Genomic DNA, 19,955 nt, shown 5'->3' with positions numbered 1-19,955 from the left:
ATCTGGATGCTCAGTACTCCCCAACAGAGAAAATGAACTAAAAGTAAAACTTACCTAATCTTCCTTCAAAGCCAGACTCCATTCACAAAAACAGTAATTTTACCTCACTGAACACAGGAGCTGCTGGTCTACAGCTGCTTTGATCGTTTAGTTTGGGTTATTGTGTGACTTTGGTGTTTCAAAGGGTTAGTTCATGTTCACCGAAGTCACACAACAACACAAACAAACTAACTGATTGAGGCAGTCGTAGACCAGCAGCACTGTGAAATTACTGTTTTGGTCAACTGAGTCTGGCTTTGAGGAGAGCACAGATAAGTTTCACTTTTAGTTCAGTTTCCCATCAGACATGGCTGTCTGAGTATCCAGCTGGAAAAATTTGGCTTGGATTATATGCATGAGTTGTGTGAGAGTTTGTGAACGGATGATTTGATATGGTTTTGCTGTTGCAAAACACAAACCCCCATGACGTCAATTGATCACAAATTTTCTCCGGGGTTGGATTCTTTGTTCACCGTAGATGCACGCCGGAAAAATAATGCTTTCCTCACAGGGTTGGTAACTACAAATTCTCATTTAGGGAGTTAAGTATTCCTCTCAGTCCAACTCTGTTTTGTGTCATGGCCACTTTCCTGTCACAAGACTGCCTCTCAAACTTCGAGCCTAACCACCCCAGAGACTGCCAGTACGGGACGCTCCATCAGCACAGGAGCTGTAATCCAAGTCTTCCAATAACTCTGCCCACTACACACTGAACCCTCACATTTTAAACAGCCTCGTGGGGGCATGAATCTGCATGATTAGGCCACAAAAACCAAACTCCTGCACGGTCAGACACTGGAGCAGGGAAGGTGACAATCTTGGCTCTGGCAAGGGGACCACACTCAGGCCCATACCACCTCGACTGAGGATGAACGAGGACTGCTGCAGTGTGGTCCTCTGAGAACCGAGGTGAAAGCCCTCTTTGTCACGGAGTGAAGCTTCGCTGTCTACGGATTTCACCACCGAGATGGCACCAGGCTCGGAAGATTCGTGGAAGAAGCTGGCTCTGCTGCTGTTTGCTGAAAGACATCTGCTGTTGGGGGAATGTCCGTGAGAGTGACTCATTAGCCCTCCAAAGCTCAGCTAGTGTCAACCAGCAAATCAACAGACAGGTTGTGGGGCTGTTTTCTTAGAAAATAAGCACCGTGACTAATTTTTGCCCTAACTGGGACAGTCAAACCACTCCGTAGCTAAGTCCGCTCCTAAGTGCCCTTTTGATTTAAAGCTTAACAGACACTTGTTTAAGATGGATGATCGTTTGGAGGGATCTGGAAAGGCTCAGTGAGCTGCAGGCGGCTGCAGTTTCCACTCTCCCTTATTAGTCTAAAACATACAGTGTAGCGATATTTCATTTAGCTGCGAAGCACACAAGTGGGTGCTGAGATTGCGAAAAGGAGATTTATTTTAATGAGGTTTTTTTGACAGAAAGAAGTCAATCTAAGCACCGATCGCAACCCAGAGATAACAAACAAAGGTACATTTGAGCCATGAGACGTGTGCTACTTGAGTTTCAGCATGCCTACCAACAGATATATAGTCTGTTAAATACATCTATTAGTGAGCAGAAATTCAGATGGTTTTCATTGTTCATGTGGTTGGCATGAAAAGCTTATTTATTCTAGAGTCAAACCTTGAAACCATCTTATCAAATGGATCTCCCTTGTAAAGAACTGCGACCTCAGAACATTGTAGAGTCAGCATTAGTCACTGAACTGGAGGACCCACTAATAGTATGACTGTTGACTGTATGTGTGTCTGGATATACGATTTTGGTTATTGTGATAAATGACGTGAGTCATGGAGGTCTGTTTAAGTTTTCACGACTGCCTGGGGAAGCAGAGCTGAAGGACCTATCGCCCTGACTACTCAACTGTTTTTACACCATAGTTAAAACACTGAAAAACAAAAGGGCCTCCCAGCCTAAACCGGCTCAAGAGAGGCATGAGCTAAAGAGCCGCAAAGCACAACAGAAGGGACCACAGAAATGTTTTACATCCAGTCCAGTGGAGAATAAAAAAAAACAGTCTAACAGGAGCAGTAGCACCAATCTGGTATTTTATTTTGGCTGCTGACAATAATTTCTACTTATAATGAAAAAAAGCAGGTTGGCAGCATCAATTTTATTGATGCTGAAATAAAGAACAGCAGTGTCCCCGGAAATTTTTGATAAGGGGGCCAAACGGGGACACTGAAAATGTTGGGGTGGCACACCAAAACCAAAAGCCACAACTAAATTCCAGGAATTTGCTTTTGCTGTTGACATTTATAGGCTTGTGAAAAATGAAGTCAATATGAGAGTCTGATATTCTTTGGTTTCTTATTTTACAGTTGATCATCTGGTGTGCAGAGACCATTACTGGTGCAGTTAATATTTTGAGTTCCACAACAATCCTGTTTTAATGTGTTATCTATCTGTATATACATGTATTCGGCAGTTGGTACTGGTTGTCCTTTTCCTTTAAAAAACAAATATGGAGCTCTAATTTGAAGGAGTACATTGATTGTAAGGAACAAAACATTTGCTTTGAACAAGTCTTCTCAAGTTTAAAACAATACATTCACAGGGTGCCCAGTAGGTCAGTGGGTAGCATGGACATCCCATGTACAAAAGCAATGTCCTTGCCCCAGCAGCCACAGGTTCAGTTCTAGCGCACAGCCCTTTGCTGCATGTCATCCCCTCTCTCTCCCCCTTTCACACTCAAACTGCCCTGTCCAATAAAGGCAAAAGCCAAAAAATCTGCATACACTCCCTTTTCAAAATAAACTCGGACTGTGGGTAAAAAAGTTTGTTTTTTAGGTTCATTTCTTTAGGTTTAGACAACAAAAACATGTGGTTAGGATTAAAGAAATACCATGGCATGGCTTAATGATACAATTGGAAATTTGGAAACTATACACACACAGAACTGTAGCACTTCTAATGGTCTCACTGCATGTGAGCAAAAACAGCCAATCAGAGCTGAGGAGTCTCTAATGCAACTGTTACGTCAATCACTGCTCATGAACTTCGGTCAAACTGTCAAACTAGGCAGCGTTGATCAAATATGAATCAAGAGTCTGTTACTGCATTGCTTATTTCTCTCCTCAGATGCTTTCAGAGGCACATTTTAGTGCACTGTTTAGCTGTAAAATGAGAAAGTTTGTGACCAGGCCGCCATGTTGAAAACAGTAAGAGTACTAAGCACTGCCCACCAACCAGAGCAAACTCTCAAATACAGCTAAACAGTACACTGAAATATGCTTCTGAAAACATCTGAGAGAAAAATAAGCAATGCAGTTACAGACTCTTGATTCATATTTGATCAGCGCTGCCTAGTTTGACAGTTTGACGCTCTGATTGGTTGTTGTTTACTGTGCATTATTAGTTATTAGTTAGTTATTTTATCAAACGTTACCAACTGTATCTTTAAAACTAGTATGTTTGTTTCAAATTAATGTAACATCACATGATATACTGTATGTCAGTAGCGTTGTATGCTACTCAAACTAACACACTATGTTGTCACTGAAATAACTTGATTGACTTTTGGTCACAGTGGGCTGTTTCCTGTCCAGTAAAAGTCCAGAGTTTTATTGACCAATCCACCTCCCCTCTCACCCACCCTATGTGAACCGTCTTGCTCTTCATACCACTGCTGTTGCTCGGACCATCAATAAATGCAGCCACCCACTGCGTCACTGTCTGATGCCGAGGGCCACTGACCAAGGGTCAAAATTTAATGAGTTGAGAGTGAGACTAGGTTGTTTAAAAACGCCACACAGAGGCCTCTGATTATTTACATTTTCATGAACCATCGATTGTATGGGGGTGGCCATGGCCCCCTCTGGCCACCCCTTAGTGGCACCACTGATAATGAAATAAAAATCATAAGAATTATATTTTTTAGCCTTAATTTAACAAGGTTTGCCCTTATTGAGATCAAACATCTCATTTGCATGATAGAAAAGAGGAAGATTACATAGCAAATCTCTACATAAATTAAAGAAAGACATTCAGGACTTGACGTCTCAAGCTAATTTGAACCCATGCAAAGGCATAGTCAGATAAAACTCCTGCTATAGCCGACTCTGGATGTGCTTTAAATGTGATTACTACATTTTTTCCACCAGTTCTGAATTTAACTGGTAACTCTACTTTTATAATAGGACAGGAAATACGCTGTCTGATCTCTTCATTTCGTTAGTTCACATTTTAGCTGCTGCGTTCTAAAGTAGCTGCAGATGTGAGGGACGTCTGAATGGGGCAGGAATTTAGTTAAAATTGGATGTGATTTTTTTTAAAATGACAGCTTTCTCCAATTTTTCTTAAAACTCCTCAGATTCTGGCAGCTGGCTTTGTGTTGGACGAGGATCAATGAGATCATTAAAGTAGCATTTCTGGAGTTAGTGGACCAAATAAATCCCCTCTACATGAACTTTACTGAACAGTGAAGGTTTAAGATAATTGAAAATCAACATTAATGATGCACTGCTAAAGCTGGGAAGCTGGGATTTGCTCTTGCTTTGTTGTAAAATGTTGCAACTAATGTCCATGAGATAATCTCTTCGTCCTCAGAGACATTCTTGGCATTGATCAGACAAGCACATTGACCCCACAGCCACACTTGGATAAACATCTTCTAAAGCTCCCGCGCCTGTGGTCATATCAGTTCATGTTTTGGAACTAAATTCTCAAAAATAATAAGCAACAACACATGCTGAGCTGTAATAGAAGTTGTTCCTGCAGCACTATTTGGAGTTAAAATACATGGCTACTGTGATGTGTGTTGCCACTTTGACTAAGCATGTCCAATTTCAAATGTCTAGTCCAATTCCTCTTTTGTTCAGCTGCTCTGCACAAAGATGTGAGTGGTCTGGGCCTAGCAGAATTTAAATCATACTATGATACCATCTAGTGGTGGAGTAGTTTTACTACCTGAACATGCCACTTTTTCTTTTATAAGCATTTCACTCTCACAAACAAATGTGCTCTGATCTGGCCAGAAGAAAGACAAACAAGTTGTTTTGTTTTAAATTGAGATAGTCCAGCTAAAATTAAATGCATATCTGTTAAGATTTAAGAACATGTCTGCTATGTATTTATTTGCATTGCTTTAAGATTTGATAGAAATATACATCTATTATTCATCTAATATTATTCTAATGTTATATTATCGTATAAGTATTAGTAATATTTAAATATTGTTAAGTAAAGTTTGTGATCACATTATTTATGTAAAATTCATTGGCGGTTATTATTTTTCGTTCTGTTTAGGGTGGCGGTAATGCGCCTAAAAGCCGGCCGCCATTAAACATCAGAAGAAGAGGAAGCAGTTGCCGTCGCCGGATGATGACGTCAGTGTAGGACTTCATGAACGCCATGGCAGCCCATGCTAGCGAGCTTGAGATAGCAAAGAAGAATTTAACGGATGCAATTGGTGATAATGTCAAACAGTGAGTAAAATGTTTTTTTGTGTGTGAGTGTTTCAATGTTTGTAATGTTTTCTGTCTCGTTTCTGGGTTTGTCGCGGAAATGTTAAGTCATTTTTACCATTAGCTAGCTATGTGCAGATTAGCATCTTGCTAGCTCTTGCTAATGTTTGCAGCATCTCTCCTCAGCAACAGTTATCAGTGAGCCAATATTTGTGTATTGTTCAGTGTTTATTATGTACATAAAGGAGAAATGATACAGATAGCAAACATGAAGTGTGACGTTGCTGGTTACGTTGAATTTAATCTGTTAAATCCATTTTAACGTGTTTGTAGGATGGTGTAAATACAGCTATCTTTATATATTTGGATATGTAAATTGAGTTAGCATTAAACGAAAAGATGATTAAAAAAGAGATAAAAGCTTGAGATGAAAGGCTGCATTGTGTCTAGTAAAGGTTTGATTGTGAAATGATAACATTGTGAATGCATCTTATCTTATGCCCTGTATTGATGTTTTGTGTTTGTGTCTATACAGCTACTGGGCGAACCTGAAGCTGTGGTTCAAACAAAAGATCAGCAAAGAGGAGTTTGACATCGAGGCACGTCGTCTGTTAGCACAGGAGAATGGTTAGTAAGCAAGAATAATACTTTATATTGTTGAAAAGTTGATGCTGTCTGAGAAGGCGTTGCTGATTATGTAATAACGTCCCTCTTCCTGTACAGTCCATGTCCACAATGATTTTCTCCTGGCCATTCTCACACGCTGTCAGATCATCGTCTCCACTCCAGGTAAGATTTTTAAGATAGCTTTTTTCCTCTGAAACTGCACGAGCTTGCCTTTATCTTAAACGAACATTTTATTCTAACTTTAAGTACCATTATTTGTTGTAAAATAATCATCTTTGTATCTTTGTTTATTATTTTTGTTTATTTTTTCAGTTAAGTTTATATAAGAGAGGACAGCACAAATTAATAAATACACATCAATAAGAACAGGACATGCAATTTAAAAACTGGAAAAGGACGTACAATTTTTAAAGGCACTAGTGACAGTAGTGACAAATAGAACACTGCAAAGCAGGACATGTAAATAGCAGCAGTGGAGAACAGTTTAGAGCTTATGTTTGTATGTGTTAATCATCCATTGTTTTAATTACTGAAAGATATGTAAGTGTTTAGTTCTCTGATATTAATTGGATTTACATTCCACATTTTATTGTCTTTGGTGTTGGCGCAGTATAGTTTTGAGACACTTTGAAATAAGGATATCCTTGTTGAATTAACTACAGCAGTACCCATTCAAAATATACATGTTTGGAACGGTCTGATTGCTTTGCCTGTGTTTTTGCTGCTTGCAAGTTTCTCAAGAACTGCAAACAACTCATTGCAAACAACTTCACACTCAATGCTGTGTGTCTTTCACCAGCCATGACATATTAGCATCACACACCCAAGTTGCAGCTACTCACGGTCAGGAAATGCTCTCTGGTTGACGGGAAAAAAACCCAAGGGCCGACTTTATCATCAGGCAAACAGGCAACTGCCCGGGGTCCCAAACAGCTATAGAGTTATAATGTTCAGATCTGAAAAAAATTGTAGGAGTGCACGATTACATCAGCACGTTATCTGTATTGGCCAATGTTGGCTTTAGAATGAACTAACAGAACTGGCCAGCTTTTTCTTAATTTGCATAGTTAATTAATATTTTATACACTGAAAAGTATTGTATGTCATGTCTCCATCGGTTGGTGAGCCATCAGGATAAGAGTATGCATCCCTAAAATATTGGCATATGTTACTATTAGTGGTCATTGTACCCTGGACGAAAGTCCCCAAAGCACTGAAGAAATATGCAACACAACAGTCCACCACTTACTTACTGTGCACTTATACCTCTACTTTAGAGGAGAACATTGTACAACTACATTAAAGCCCACCAGACACAGGTCTACCGCCCAAGACTTTTATTACCCACCCACTGCACACAAGCACGTTGTTTGTGATTTATTTTTCAAGAAAAAATTGTTGGGGGAAATAATATTTTAAATGACATCTTCATTAGTGTTTCCTCACTGCATCTTGTGTTATGTGTTCTTCTACTGTCCTCTAGAGGGCGCAGGGCCATTACAGTGGCAAGGTGGCTCTGCTTCAAAGCCTGGAAAACCAAAAGGGAAGAAGAAATGTTCCTCTAGACAGAAATTTGATGTAAGTACTTATTCTCATATTCATTCATGAAGAAGCTGGGTGAGTTAACAGCAGCTCTGCCAAATTTTCAAAGAAGATAATTGCTCAAGTAATGACTGGGTGAAAATTTTTTTTTTAGAGGGTAGTGGCAACTAATTAAGCTCAAGGCGCCTGAACAACTGTCTGTCTCTATCATGTTGATGTTTGTCGTATGTCTTGTTTGCACCCTCAGCATCGTTTCCAGCCACAGAACCCTCTGAGCGCCGCCCAGCCTTTTAGCCCGCGGGAGGTCGGAGGTGAGGAGGAGGAACTGCGTCTCAGTGCACACACTCTGCTGTTGCCCACGCGGGGGCAGCTGGAGGCCCGCATGATGGTGACGGCCTTTGAGCTGGGGCTGGATAACATCACAGACGACGCCGTCAGCAGCATGATCCATGCCGTTGAGGTTTGTAGCAACTGGAGGAAAGGCGTGTGTGTGTGTAACAGATCAGTGGGTCCACAGCTCTTTTGATGATGCTGAATTCGGTCATACTCTACCTGGATGGTCGAATACTTTGTACCCCGCACATCACTGGACCAGATAGTATTCCTTTCATTTCCTATATTGCCCAACCCAACATGGACCTGAACATTTTATTAGCAGTCTATATTTTAACATGCACGCAAAGACTTAAGATGAGCGGAGAGATTTATTTTCTGTACAGCTTAATAAGTATGACTGACAGCTGTGTTTACCCAGAGGACTGAGCAAAGCTTGACTTACTGCCCTGATTTATTTCAGCACCACTTGAAAGACGTCCTGACCGCCGTCATCACCCGGAGGAAGGCATACAGGTTACGAGATGGTCGCTTCCCCTACGCCTTCGGCAGTGATGTCACGCCGCAGCCTTATCTGAAAAACAGCCTTGCTGCTTATCACAGTGTTACTGAATGGTAGGGACAACTGTGTTAGCTCTTACTAGCTGATAAACATGGTCAGGTTTTATATAAGATCAGGAAGTTAATGTTGCTGTACGTTTTTCAGTCCATAATCATTTTTACCTTTTCCTCCTTTCAGTCCTCCTCCGAGCGCGTCCCTCGCAGCTGGCCCACCTCCTCAAGTGTCACCAGATGAGGCAGAGCAGCAAGCCGTTCACTTATTGGCTTGCTCTGCCGACAGTCTACCCGCACCCCTCCCTCCGATCAGCATGTTCGACCTTTTGGAAGCTTTGCAGGTATAGGTACAGACACACCAAACTGTCATCAAAGAACTGGTGGCGATGAAGGCCAACTGTTGCGTCTCCTCACGTGTCCTGTGTCTCGCTAAGTCACACTACCAGCACGTATATGTTCTGCACCTGCATGAGAGGAAATGATTCTCCATACCAGCAGGCGGCGGTAGACTGTATATGTCATTAACAAATGGAAACCAGAAGACTGTCTGGGTAAATTCAAGATGCTAGAGTCACTTAGCACATTGATAACACAATGTTAGCAAACAATAACACAAATGGTTTCTGAACAGTTTCTGCTCAAGAGCTCAGTGGCTAAAAAAACTCTTGTCTAATATAATAAGTTTGTTTCAGTCTCACGCCCTCTTGACTTCAGTATTTTGTTAGCTTTCCTCATTTCCGTTTCTCATCTCGTGCGCGGAGTTGAGTGATTTTTCTAATAGACCGGCTCCGATGCAAACTCCCTGCTGCTGTCAAGGGGTGACTAGTGCCAATGAAGTAAATATTTAAACAATATAAGTGCATACTTTTTTGTTAATATTCTAAAATGTTTTAATTCATGTCATTAACTGTGCTTGGACCGCTATGGTTACTGAATCTGTCCACATTACTAATCTTGGCCTGCCCTCATGAAACCATCAGAGGTTTGTATTCTTAAATGTCTCCCTGTGACATTTGTCTGATTTAGGTTCACCACGGTGTGATGCCCTCCCACACTATGTACGCCCTAAACATGGAGCGCATCCTGTCACGGCTCTGGCACCCGAGCCAAGAAGAACTAGAGCAGGACCACGTACACCGGCAGCGCCTCGCTGCAAAGGAAGGCGTGCTCGTCAGCTGAGAGCCACTGACGCAGGACTTTATATGGACTGCAGATATCATCAGGAACAAACACAGAAGTAATCCCCACATGGAAATGGATGATAGGAACAGTGTGTCCAGCTGGCTAATTATTTTAGTCTTTGCCACCAAGACATTTTGGCAGAAGACTAAACATCATTTGGTGGTAAAATAATGGAAGAATTTAATCTTAGGATACACCAGCAGCTACAAGCACCTGACAGGAACATAAGGTCCTGGGCCAGAGGTGTTAATTTTTCAGTGTCAGATATGCACCACAACTGTTAAAGGGACAGTTCACCCCAAAATCTAAAACACATATTTTTCCTCTTACCTGTAGTGCTACTTACCAGTCTAGATTGTTTTGGTGTGAGTTTCAGAGTGTTGGAGATATCGGTCGTAGAGATGTCTGCCTTCTCTTGAGTATAATGGAACTAGATGGCACTCAGCTTGTGGTGCTTCCAGAAATCATGACCTGGTTACTCAAGATAATCCACAGAGCTTGTTGGGAGCAGTTTCATGTAGGAACTATTAGGTAGTAACTGCCGTACTAGCGTGCAGAAGGACGCAGGCATCTACACATGGACGAGAGGCTCATTACATTGTGAGATGTAGAAAATTAATGGCGTCCTTCTCAGCTGAGCTGTAACGTTAGCCAGCTCAGTGGTGCTAGGTGAGCTAGCAGTAGATGCACACTTCCTTCTTTGCCGTGATTCGGTTGACGGGTGTAGTTCAGTAGAAAGAAAATAGTTCCTTCATGAAACTTCTCACAACAAGGTCTGTGGATTATCTTGAGTAACCAGGTCATGATTTCTGGAAAGAGACATTGATGTTGAGTTTTCAAATGTATTTTTTGGAGAGTTGAGCACCACAAGCTGAGTGACATCTAGTTCCATTATATTGGAGAGAAGACAGACATCTCTACAGCTGATAGGGTTTGGTATCATTTACATTTGAACCAGTACCTGAAATTCAGGACCAATCCCATACAGTACAACGTTTTGGTCCCTTTTAGTAATAACAAAAATGTAATTTTCGAACAAGTTTCAGGTGTGACGTATAAGACTAAGGGGCCATACACATGCCACATCTTTATCTGTCTGTTCAACGTCTTCTTCTAAGTGCAGAGCTCTTCCAGGCGCTGCTCTGTAAGTGCTTATTGGGTCAAAAATATTGTCCGTGGGACAGATGTAAAGCTCTGACAGCCCTGAGCTAAAATGATCAACTTCTTCATATTTACCACAGTTTGATTTTTACAGAAGAAGGGAAAGATACCTGTCGGCTGTGATTGGTTGGTCCTCATCACGACATGTGGTGCGCCCTGCTGCGTTCCAAAAGTTGAACTCCGTTTATCTCAGGGTGCAGCCATTGTGCCCTGAAACATAGGTGTTCTGGAACACACGCGTGCCACAACGGCATTGCTCTGGCGTTTGAGCACGCGTGCCATGCATCTACATTGAAAACAATGAATTTGAGGGCTCCAAAAACGCAGCATGTGTACGGCTCCCGAGAGGCGGTTCTGCTCCTCTGATCTTCTGTCTCTGTCTCTTTGTGGCTGCTTGTGATACTAGCCTACTATTACTACAATATCATAGTAAGGAAAATAGACAGATGCTCAAACTATTACAGTAACTTGGCAGTGCAGCGATGGTTTTTTGCTTGCTGGGAAGCCAACATAGCATTGGTGGAGCTCCATGGTGGGCTTCAAGATGCTTCAGTCTCCTGTCTGAAGTTGAATCCGATTGAATTCCAGGCTCTGGGATGCTTTGTGGCACTTCTGCCTCTTATGTGCTCTCAGGTACAGACATTTGGCACAGGTGGATTTAATGTACCAACTAGTTACCCTTGTAAGCATCAAGTTCAGTACCCAACGTTAATGGCCGATATCTCCAACACTCAGCAATTCACACAAAAACAATCTAGACTGATAAATAGCTCTACAAGCAAGAGGAAAGAATATGTATTTTTGATTTTGTGGTGGACTGTCTCTTTAAAATATGTCCCAATAACACAGATCAATCAGTATCTAATCATGTAGCATTGTGTACATCACCAGGTCACAACATACTGCATATAGTCTTTAGGGCCCTGTTCTTGTTCCTGGCCTCGTCTCTTCAGGTGCAGCGCTATGATGAGAATTATTTCAAGGAAGAATGATAAAGTTGGAAATCATCCCGCTCCAACAGGTACAACAGAAATGTCAATACAGTGCTGTCAGCACAGGATCCTGACAGAGGTCTAATCAAACATCAAGTGAAAGCACACGTGTGTGTTTACTGTGGGTATGTAGGGTCCTTTAAAATGTGCCAGGCAGCTTTGTCATGTGTCATCACGCCCGTCGTGAACTTGACATCAAGTTGTCTGCAAAGTAATCCTGAAACATTTACTGGTGTCTGGTTTAAAGGCCAGCGAGCGTCCGTCAGTGTTGGTGGTCCTCCATGTGTGTACAGATTAAGCTAAAAGTTTTTTTAACGTCTCAGTGCACTTGAATTTCATCTGTTTGCCATGTTTGTGTGCAGTATTTAGTTCAGGTTGAAATGTGTATAAATTTGTACATTTTTTTTTTACGCAAGCCTTTGTAAATTTGTAACTACAGACAGTAGTTTAGCAAATAAATAAAATGAATTTTTTACAAGTTACACACTCAAGTGCTGTACAAATTTGATGTACTTGTAATTTAATATTTTCTCCTCAGGCTGCTTTCTACTTCTGTTCCACTACATCTCAGGGATAAGTATTGTAGTTTTTACTTCTCTAGCTTTTAGTTATAATCTGTCAAACCTATTGTGACCGACAGATCAGCTGATGTGTTCAGTAGTCAACTGGTAAGGTGGTTGATCTGAAATACAAAGGTTAAGAGTTTAAACACTGCTTTTGCCATCCTGCAGGTGTCTGAATCTTTGCATTTTACAGGATAACTTAAGACACTTCTCACATAGTAGGACTGTTAGTGTACAAATTAACGGACATGGGATGCATTCCACATTTTGAACTAAATAAAAATTCAACACAGTTTCACAGGAGGTTATAAGCCACATCAGATGTTTCTCAAAGTAGATTTATATACATCAGTAGAGCAACAGCATAAAGTAATGACAACCTAGAATAATTTTAAGGAAACATTTGTTAAAGAGTTTTGTGTCTTGAAAGAAGAAACAAAAACAAGCATTTAAATATGTGCTGTCTGCTTGGACCCTGTTAAATGCTGCGTGTGGCTTTAATTGATTTAATTTGGTTAACTTCAAATGTACTTTAAAAAAAAGAAATTACAATTAACTAATAACAATAACATAAAGTGAATAGCAATCCTAAAAAAATTCAGAAAACAAATTCTCAAACAATAAATGAGCATTATTAAATACATGTCTGAAAGGAGAAGGAAAAAGTATACACTATACAAAAAGTATACAAGTATACAATTTCTATTTTGTTATCGATAAATAGTAGTAAAAACAAGTATTCATTTTTTTTAAAATTATTATTAGTAGTAGTAGTAGTAGTAGTATTGATAATATAGCATGACAGTCACAGGGGAAATTATTTTGAGTATTTTTACTTTCAATAATGTAAGTATGCTCCTGACCAACTTGTAACATAGTATTTGGGTGGCATTTGTACTTTAAAAAAAAAAGGAATAAATAATTAGAAGAAATAGTAAAAATAAATAATAAAAATTGTGAATCGATGTTATTGTCAATAATGATAACAAATGACTAAATAAATCGTGGTTAAAAAATGTAAATTTTATTTTTATGATCATTAACAACAACAACAACAATAAGAAGAAATACTGATAACAGTCACAGGGGACATTATGTTGAGTAATTTTACTTTTAATACTGTAAATACTTTCCTTGTAATAAAGTATATTTTTACAGGGTGGCATTTGTACTTTTTAAAAATAATAATAGTAATAATTAGATATAAATTAAAATGGTTAATTGTGTCATTAGCAATAATAGGCCTAATAATACTAATATTTTATAAATAATGAATGAATTAATAATAATTGTACATTGTATTTTTGTTACCATTAATGACGACAAAAATATTAATAATATAGCATAACAGTCACAGGGGAAATTATTTTGAGTAATTTTACTCTTAACACTGAGAATTTTTTTATTGTGCTTGATTGTACTTAAAAAATAAAAAATAATAATGAAAGTAATAATGATAATAATAATGATAAATGATTTAAAAAAACATAAAACAACAACAGCAATAATATAAAATAACAGTCACAGGGAACATTATTTTGAGTAATTTTACTTTTAATACTGTACGTTCCTGATTATATTTACATACTTAGGTTAAACTTTCAATACAGGACTTTACTTGTAACCGAGTATTTTTAGTTTTAGGGGTTTTTTTTCTCAAGTAAAAGGTCTATACTTCCTCAACACAGTCCTAAAGTGTGTAAACAAATCTGCTATGCCTCCTAGGTCTCCTCTTTGAGTCACCAGCTGTAGTGGGGGGACGGTGATTCATACACACACACACACACACACACATACACACATATACACAGCCGTCCCACTGCGCATCGGAGACCTCTTGCCTTATTTGGCTACCTGCTGCTCACTTCCGACATCTCGCTGTCCAATGAGCGGCCGCGGAGCCTCACCAACCATGACACGCGCAACACGCTGCACTGGTGACTCAATATCCCGTCCGCCCCAGTTCCGTCAATAACAAACACTTGATGTAAAAGCTCTGTGAGACTGTATCGATGATTAATTATCCAGCAGACACAAAATTACTCACACGTCACGCGTGTCCAACAATTTTATTTCGTCATATTTACAGTCTGAAGTGCTCAAAATAAACAGCGTACAAATATTACAAAGTGTTATTTCAGGTCTAACATCAGTTACACCTTTATCACAAAGTTGTATGAACATAAGGGGTTAAGAAATAAGGCCGTTTCTTTGTCAGTAAACGCTACACACACACCAATAAGAGTCCTTGCGTAAAGGTGTGAGACTTATTTTGTTAGTGTTACTCTGTACATACTGTAAAGTCGCTGGTGGGATACTCAGTGCTGGACTCAAGTCTAAATGCACACACACTGCTACTTGACATAGTGGGAGATCTGCAGGGCAACGCCTCGTTCACATTGTGTTTCTATCCATTTGCAATATGATCCCACGCAGGCTCTGGGTGTCTGTCAGGGCGCAGGGCTGCATGGGACTTAATCAATTTAAAATTAGCTGAAGGTGTGGATACATGCCATGCTACCTTGGCTCGACTCAATACACATTTCTTGTTTCTGAGTGGAAAATAAACAAAGATAAAATTGACAGAAATATCTAACAAGTCCCATCAGAGGGGGTTTCCTCTGAGCTTTGTCCGTCTGTGCAATAGTTTGGTGGCCTCTGCTCTGTTCATTATCATCACAAGTCCTTTTCAGTCTCCTTTCTTTGCTCTTTGTCTGCAGAAACTTAGTGGACACAGCCTGAGAGGATGATTTGGTGGAAAAGTCACGCAGGGATTCCCCCACATGGCTGAACAGGCCACTGTAAGCTGCATTTGGTCCCCAAGAAATGTCCCTTGGTTCTTGTCCCTAGTAAGCTTGGAGCTGCTGCGTCAAAATGAGCTGGCAGCCGCTGTTAACGTGGTCCATGACCTTTTGCTTGAGCAGAGCCAGCTCGTCCCGGAGGACGTTGGCGGAGGAAACCAACTCCGTGTTTTGGCTCTTCAGGTTTTTGACCCTGTCCTCCAGCCGGGAGATCCTCTCCAGCTTCCTTTTCCGGCACTTGGACGCGGCCACCCTGTTTCTCATGCGCTTCCTTTCCGCTTTGATGCGCTCCTGGTTCTCCATGTTGATGGGGGAGAGAGGCGGGGTGTCGCCGGACATCTCGGGCACCGTCTGCGGCTCCTCCTTGAGCGCGTGTAGCCGCGGGTGCTGCGCCGCCGCCGCCAGGTCCATGTGGGACGGCGGAGGGGCGGCTGGGTAGCTCATAGGTGGGTGCCTGTCGCTGGCAGGTGCAGACGCAGAGCCCACAGCCCGGCTGAAAGCCCCCAAGTTTGTGTACTCCGGTGGGTCGGCGCGCACCGTGCAGCTGTAGGGAATCCCGCCGCTCTCAGACGCAGCAGAGCCGGATGCCATGCTGGTGGCCGCGCCGGTCTGCGCGTCAGGGTGGACGGCGGGTGTCTGCTGATGATAGTGTAGCTCCGCCAGTGCCCTCACAAACCCCTCCGCGAACCCCTCCTGCTCGTCGGTGATGTTCTTGGGACACACGAACTGGGTCGGGGTGGGAGTCGTCAGCCCGCTGCAGGACTGGATGATCAACCTCTCCAGTTCAGGCGAGGCCAGCTTCAGCAAGCCGACATCAGGGGACGTCAGGATGTCCAGGGCCTTGGCGCTCAGCTGGGGCTTGAAGTTTTTCGGGTCGTTTAGGTTTAGCGTCATGGTCTGTTTGAGGGTTTTGGGGTTGAAGCCATATACTGTCGGCCCGTCATGCTGAGAGCTGGAGGCATTCACGGCTTCGTCGTAGAAGGTCGCTTCCATTTTTCTGGACATAAAGTTTTTTTTATTATCAGGCTCTTATTATCACCTTCAATAAAGTCTGTTCTCCTTTTCTAGATATAAAAAGTCCAGGATCAAGTGTTTACATGTGTCCTGTGACTCCCTGTCTCTCGACTGTCTTGTGATAGAGTCCGCCTATTGTTGAAGTTCAACTCACTTGACAACTTCGTGTCCTGAGAAAACTTTTCTCTCGTCAACCGCGCGATCATCCAACAAAAAGCCCCGGTTGTTCCGCCGCCGCCGAGCCTCCGTGTCTCCTCACCTCAAGTATCCGCTTTGATTGATCCTCCTCCCCCCAAAAAAGCAGAAACAGTGCCTGGACGGGGATAATACTTTCTATCACTTCCAACGTGGAGACGAACTTTATCCACCTCTAAGCTGCAGCTCTACTGAAAATAACAATGATGTCATTTCTACGGCCTCTGATTGGCCCGGGGTGATTTAGTGGGTGGGGTATGTCTAATGACATGCAGGTTGCTCTGACAACTGGCCATATCCCCGCCCCCCCGCGATGGTTTATGGGATTAGGTAATGCAGACGGTGGAGCAATGTACTCTGGGATTACGTAGTGTTTTTGAATATTTAGTTACCCGCTCAATTATTAGTTACCCATCCTGAGGAGAGGGCTGCTCCAGATGGCCTGTGCGGTTTCACCTTGATAAAGACCAATAAATGATATTTTAATAAGATGTTTCTGGTAAGGAACATTTATATAAAGTTACACAGATCACCAAATTAGAGCACATTAAAATGATAACTTTCTATCAACATGAAGTTAGCTTTATAAATCTGGTTATAAATTCAGAAGGTCAGAGCTGATGGCTGGTGAAGGAGTTAAGGGTTAAAGACAGAAGACAGAAAATGAGGTCACACCTGCACCCAGAGCTCTTTTGTTGTAAACACCAGGGGCTGGTTGCACAAAACACCTTAAGTCAAGATTTTCCTTAAAGTCCTAGTTAAGGTGTCCTCAAACTGCACCTTAAGGTTTACTTATATGCTCACTTAAGTATTTATGTTTTTCTCCTCATCTTATCTTGTCTCATATTTAAGGAGAACCGAGGGGTGTCAAACTCATCGTAGGTCAGGGGCCACATACAGCCCGGTTTGATCTCCAGTGGGCCAGACCACTAAAACCACCTCATTATAACCTATAAATATCAACCCCTTCAGATTTTTCCCTTGTCTTAAATGTAACAAACTTCATTCTGTCAACATTCATCCATTTACAGAACAGATAAAGAACAGCTCGGATATCCTCTGAAAAATATGAGCAAATTTAACAGTATGTCTCAGTTTTTCAACATTCAGTCAGTCTACTATTCACTTTCATTATGTAGGCTATTAAGTCTGAGACAGATTCTTCTGCACTGAAACTGCTGGTTGACAACATTTTGCACAATGTTCAGTATATTTAAATATGACCACACTAAGTGTTCATTGTTATTTTTAGAAAGCTGTGTTCTGGTCAGGGTGAAAAGCCTCTGAAGCAGCATTTTACATTTTACATTGAGTATCTACTCACTGTTTAAACCTGACACCTCTTAGCCTTCATATGTGCATCAACATCAGGTGTATGAAGTCATACAGTGGGCCAGACTGGACCCTTTGGCGGGCCGGTTCTGGCCCCCGGGCTGTATGTTTGACCCCTAACTTTAGGTGCCTCTGACATTATCTTAGCTGCAACATGACCGAGTTTATGGTGATAAATGAAAAAACTAACACGCCCTGAGAAGAGCGTTCTGCGACCAGGAGAACCCAACGGATACGCTTCTGATGTTGATGAATTTTCATTGCAATTTCTTCCTACAGTCATTTTCTGTCTTCTGTTATTTGTAGTTTGTGCTTTCTATGACTGCATTCCTCCAGAAGTATAATCTTTTCCTCCTCTGACCAGTACGGTTTTGTTGTCATCTTTTCTTCTGCCATTTTTTCACTATCTAACTATCAGCCAACTTTGTGAGACAATAACAGGCGTCACAAGTGTGAATCCAAGCAAACAGACAATCTCCATGGAAACTTTTACTGCTGTAAAATCTCTTTCAATACAATAAATGAGTTTTCCTTAACAAAGCAATCCTTTTAAAGGATTCCGTGCGACTCTGCAAGTCCCTCAGCTAAGGAGAAATTAGGCCTAAAGTGTCAAACTTGCAGAGTAAACTTAAGATGTTTTGCGCAACCAGTCCCACATTTTAAAAAAAAAAAAAAAAGTCTTTCTGTTACAGTGCACGTTTGAAGTGCTTGTCTTTGTTCTTGCAAAGAGATGACGAGGAAGATATGTGACCACAGAAACACAATCAACTTTATCGCCCAAGTATAACAAGTACAAGAAACATGGGCCTATGATGAGACAATGGGGGCCTGGGCACAGGTATGCATGAGCACCCCACACCTCTCCTACATCTTTGTGAGCATCCATACTTGTGCAGTGGTGTGTCTGTGTCACTCTGCAGTTACACCTCCAAAACACTAGTTGGCAGTGGTGTTTCTGTGAAGTGCTGTAAAGTTAAATTGATTAAAAACACACCTAAAACACATTAAACTCACATTAAACATGACTTAATAGTGACAATGATCTATATAGAGTATATTACAAACGGTTGATGTCAGTCAAAACGCCCCCAGTTTGGAGAAGCAGACTGGAGTCCGACATGGAAGCTAAGCTATCTACTGCTGTGGAGGGTGCAGAAACAAAATGTATTTTAGCCACCTAAAAAATGCCATGTAAAAAATCAATATCAGTTTAAGTGTTTGCTATATTGAGAGTGTTTTCACTGCTTCACCTTAATGTCAGACAGTGATTTTCAGAACCAGACTCCATTGAGAAAAATGGTGATTTAACATTGCTGAACACAGGAGCTGCTGATGTAATGCTGGCTCGATTAGTTAGTTAGTTTGTGTAACTGAGTGACTTTGGTGTTTAAAAGGGTTAATTTGGATTCACCAAAGTCACACAATAACACAAACTAGCTGATTGAAACAGCAGTAGACCAGGAGCTCCTGTGTTCTGCGAGCTAAAATTACTGTATTGTTATCAAAGGTAAATGACAAAGGTTGTAGCTCTGAAACCAAAATGCTATTCGTGCGCTTACAAGATGACAACTTGATCTCGTGTTTAAGTTGCACGTGCAGGAAATATATTCATTGTATTCTAGGTAAATATGAAGCTGCACTAATAACTGAAGGCTCTGTACAGCTGCAGTCCGGTCTGTCTGGCCTCCCCCATTGTATTATTCAACATGTTCTCCTCAAGCCAACTATAAATAAGTTAACAGCCCCAGACAGCCTGGGAGAACCAGAGCTGCCTGAGGTCAACACTCTCGAGATGACATGTCCTCACAACACGGCTGTGTAACACCCATTTGGAAGTATTTGACACCCTGAAGTAGAAATCCAGCGCTGGAATGCTTTAGAAACATTTGTGTCTCGTACCACTGCCGTAATGACAGCAAACAAGACCTCAACTCTTCCCTTCTGTCTCACAGTCTCCTGTGTAACAATAACTTTCTGAGACACTTTACTCCGTGTCTCTCTCTGAACACCTGTGTTAAGCCCCACCGAGGAGTATTTTCCTATCAAACCACCGCTGTGTCCCGGCTGTGCTTCCTGTTTCTCTGTCAGCTTTTCCCCTCTGCTGGCCTGACGGGGTCGCTTTTAGATAACAGCGCTTCCCTCCTCCCTGCCCGGGCCAGCTGTTTCCACTGCATGCAGTTTTCTAATCAGGAGCTGGTCCTGTCAGC

At 41.5% G+C, this 19,955-nt stretch overlaps 2 protein-coding genes across 2 annotated transcripts; one reads left to right on the top strand and one right to left on the bottom strand.

The window, feature by feature from the left end:
• Positions 1-5,365: 5,365 nt before the first annotated feature.
• Positions 5,366-12,365, top strand: tada1 (transcriptional adaptor 1). Its single transcript, XM_049598611.1, has 8 exons — positions 5,366-5,472; positions 5,987-6,078; positions 6,175-6,240; positions 7,562-7,656; positions 7,868-8,080; positions 8,417-8,568; positions 8,693-8,849; positions 9,535-12,365. Exons 1-8 carry the CDS (start codon positions 5,390-5,392, stop codon positions 9,685-9,687), a joined length of 1,011 nt encoding a protein of 336 aa, XP_049454568.1. The 5' UTR covers positions 5,366-5,389; the 3' UTR covers positions 9,688-12,365.
• Positions 12,366-14,456: 2,091 nt separating this feature from the next.
• On the bottom strand, positions 14,457-16,602 carry LOC125902348 (transcription factor Jun-like). The gene has a single exon (XM_049598613.1). The coding sequence runs from the start codon at positions 16,210-16,212 to the stop codon at positions 15,253-15,255; it is 960 nt and encodes a 319-aa protein (XP_049454570.1). The 5' UTR covers positions 16,213-16,602; the 3' UTR covers positions 14,457-15,252.
• Between the last annotated feature and the right edge of the window lie 3,353 nt (positions 16,603-19,955).

Source organism: Epinephelus fuscoguttatus, linkage group LG15 (genome assembly GCF_011397635.1).
Source record: "Epinephelus fuscoguttatus linkage group LG15, E.fuscoguttatus.final_Chr_v1".
NCBI classification, from domain to species: Eukaryota; Metazoa; Chordata; class Actinopteri; order Perciformes; family Serranidae; genus Epinephelus; species Epinephelus fuscoguttatus.
This window is presented reverse-complemented; position numbering and strand designations above follow the sequence as displayed.